Source organism: Frankliniella occidentalis, unplaced genomic scaffold (genome assembly GCF_000697945.3).
Source record: "Frankliniella occidentalis isolate FOCC.00 unplaced genomic scaffold, Focc_3.1 Scaffold119, whole genome shotgun sequence".
Classification (NCBI taxonomy): Eukaryota; Metazoa; Arthropoda; class Insecta; order Thysanoptera; family Thripidae; genus Frankliniella; species Frankliniella occidentalis.
In genome coordinates, this window is record NW_026267247.1 from 400,158 (window position 1) to 401,425 (window position 1,268).

Sequence of the window (1,268 nt, forward strand, 5' to 3'; positions counted from 1 at the left end):
ATTGTGTTGTAGCGGAATGCCCTATACCCTATAGCTGGAAGAACATAAACCTTACCGATTGGTCAAGAGCTTCCCACCTCTACGTCACGCCGGTAGTGGGGGTAAGCGCTCGGCCAATCAGGAACCTTTTAAGTTCTACCCGCTGTTCTTCTTCCTCCGTTAGTCGGCATACACTGTACACTACAACATTACTATCACAGCCTTGGGAAACTGTAAGGTCTGTCTCAACAGAGTTCTACTCTCTGGAGCCCAGATTTGAAGTTAGTGGAACTAAAGTGGATGTTTGGAAGGCTCCTCCTCGCCCATCTTCTACACCTCTGCTCGCCTGCGGCCCAACCCCCACTCCGGAGTGTGCGCACGGCGACGCCCCGCCGCCCCGCCGTTCCCAGTCCAGCTCGGCTTGCTCCCTCGCCACAACGGATCCCGAAGTTGGTTTGGTCTGTCGTACTCAGCCTGTGGGCGTGGCGGTGTGTGGTATTAAAGGCGGGCGTCGCACTTCCGACGAGTCGACTGCGGCCCGCGCGTCTTATTGCCATTGTAGCATTGTAGCAACATCGCCCCGTCATCTGCAGTTGGACGTCGTAGAGTGGTCCCCGAGCCATGGTTTCTCTTCAATTCCGCGAATTCGACTTCGAGGTACGTGCATGGTTAACAGACCATTTCAGTCAATGTCAGTGTAAGGCAAACGGAAAATGAAAGAAGGAGCAAACCGGGAGCTGTTTTCGGTGGGTTTCTTCTTTCTTTGCCCAACTTGCCCTCACAGATCTAGACTGAAAAGGGTCTATAAAGCATTCCGGTAAAGCTAAAATGCAGAAGAATGCAGGGAAGAAGAAAACGGAAGTCGCTATGCTTTAGCATGGTGACGACCGTTTTCTTGTTCCTCGCATTCTTCTGCACTTTATAGCTTTACCGGAATGCTTTATTGCGTTCAAATGATGTTGCTTTATTAGGGTATTTCGCTACAACATAATCAGTCAATCATTCCGGTAAAGCTATAAAATGCAGAATAACGCGAGGAACAAGAAAACGGTCGTCACCATGCTAAAGCATAGCGTCTTCCGTTTTCTTCTTTCCCACATTCTTCTTCATTTCAGCTTTACCGGAATGCTTTATCTGAACCTTAAGCAGGAAAACATGACTGCCCGATGTATTCCTCTTGAACACTGGTTGGTCAGCGATGGCGTGGGTGTGGCGGTCAGCCAACGAGCACAGAGGAAAACAAATGAAGCAGTCATGCTTTTCTTCTATAGGTTCTGGTTGGCTATTTG

At 49.5% G+C, this 1,268-nt stretch overlaps 1 protein-coding gene across 2 annotated transcripts in view; it reads left to right on the top strand.

Moving 5' to 3' along the window:
* Positions 1–212: 212 nt before the first annotated feature.
* LOC113214952 (uncharacterized) overlaps positions 213–1,268 on the top strand; it is a 32,325-nt gene continuing 31,269 nt past the window's right edge. Inside the window, exons 1-2 of one of the 2 annotated variants that reach the window (XM_052270360.1) lie at positions 213–467; positions 550–636. In XM_052270360.1, coding sequence (XP_052126320.1) covers positions 601–636 — 36 coding nt within the window. In that variant the 5' untranslated portion in view covers positions 213–467; positions 550–600. Of the gene's footprint in view, positions 637–1,268 lie in introns of both variants that reach the window. The other variant, XM_026434482.2, reaches the window with a different exon arrangement.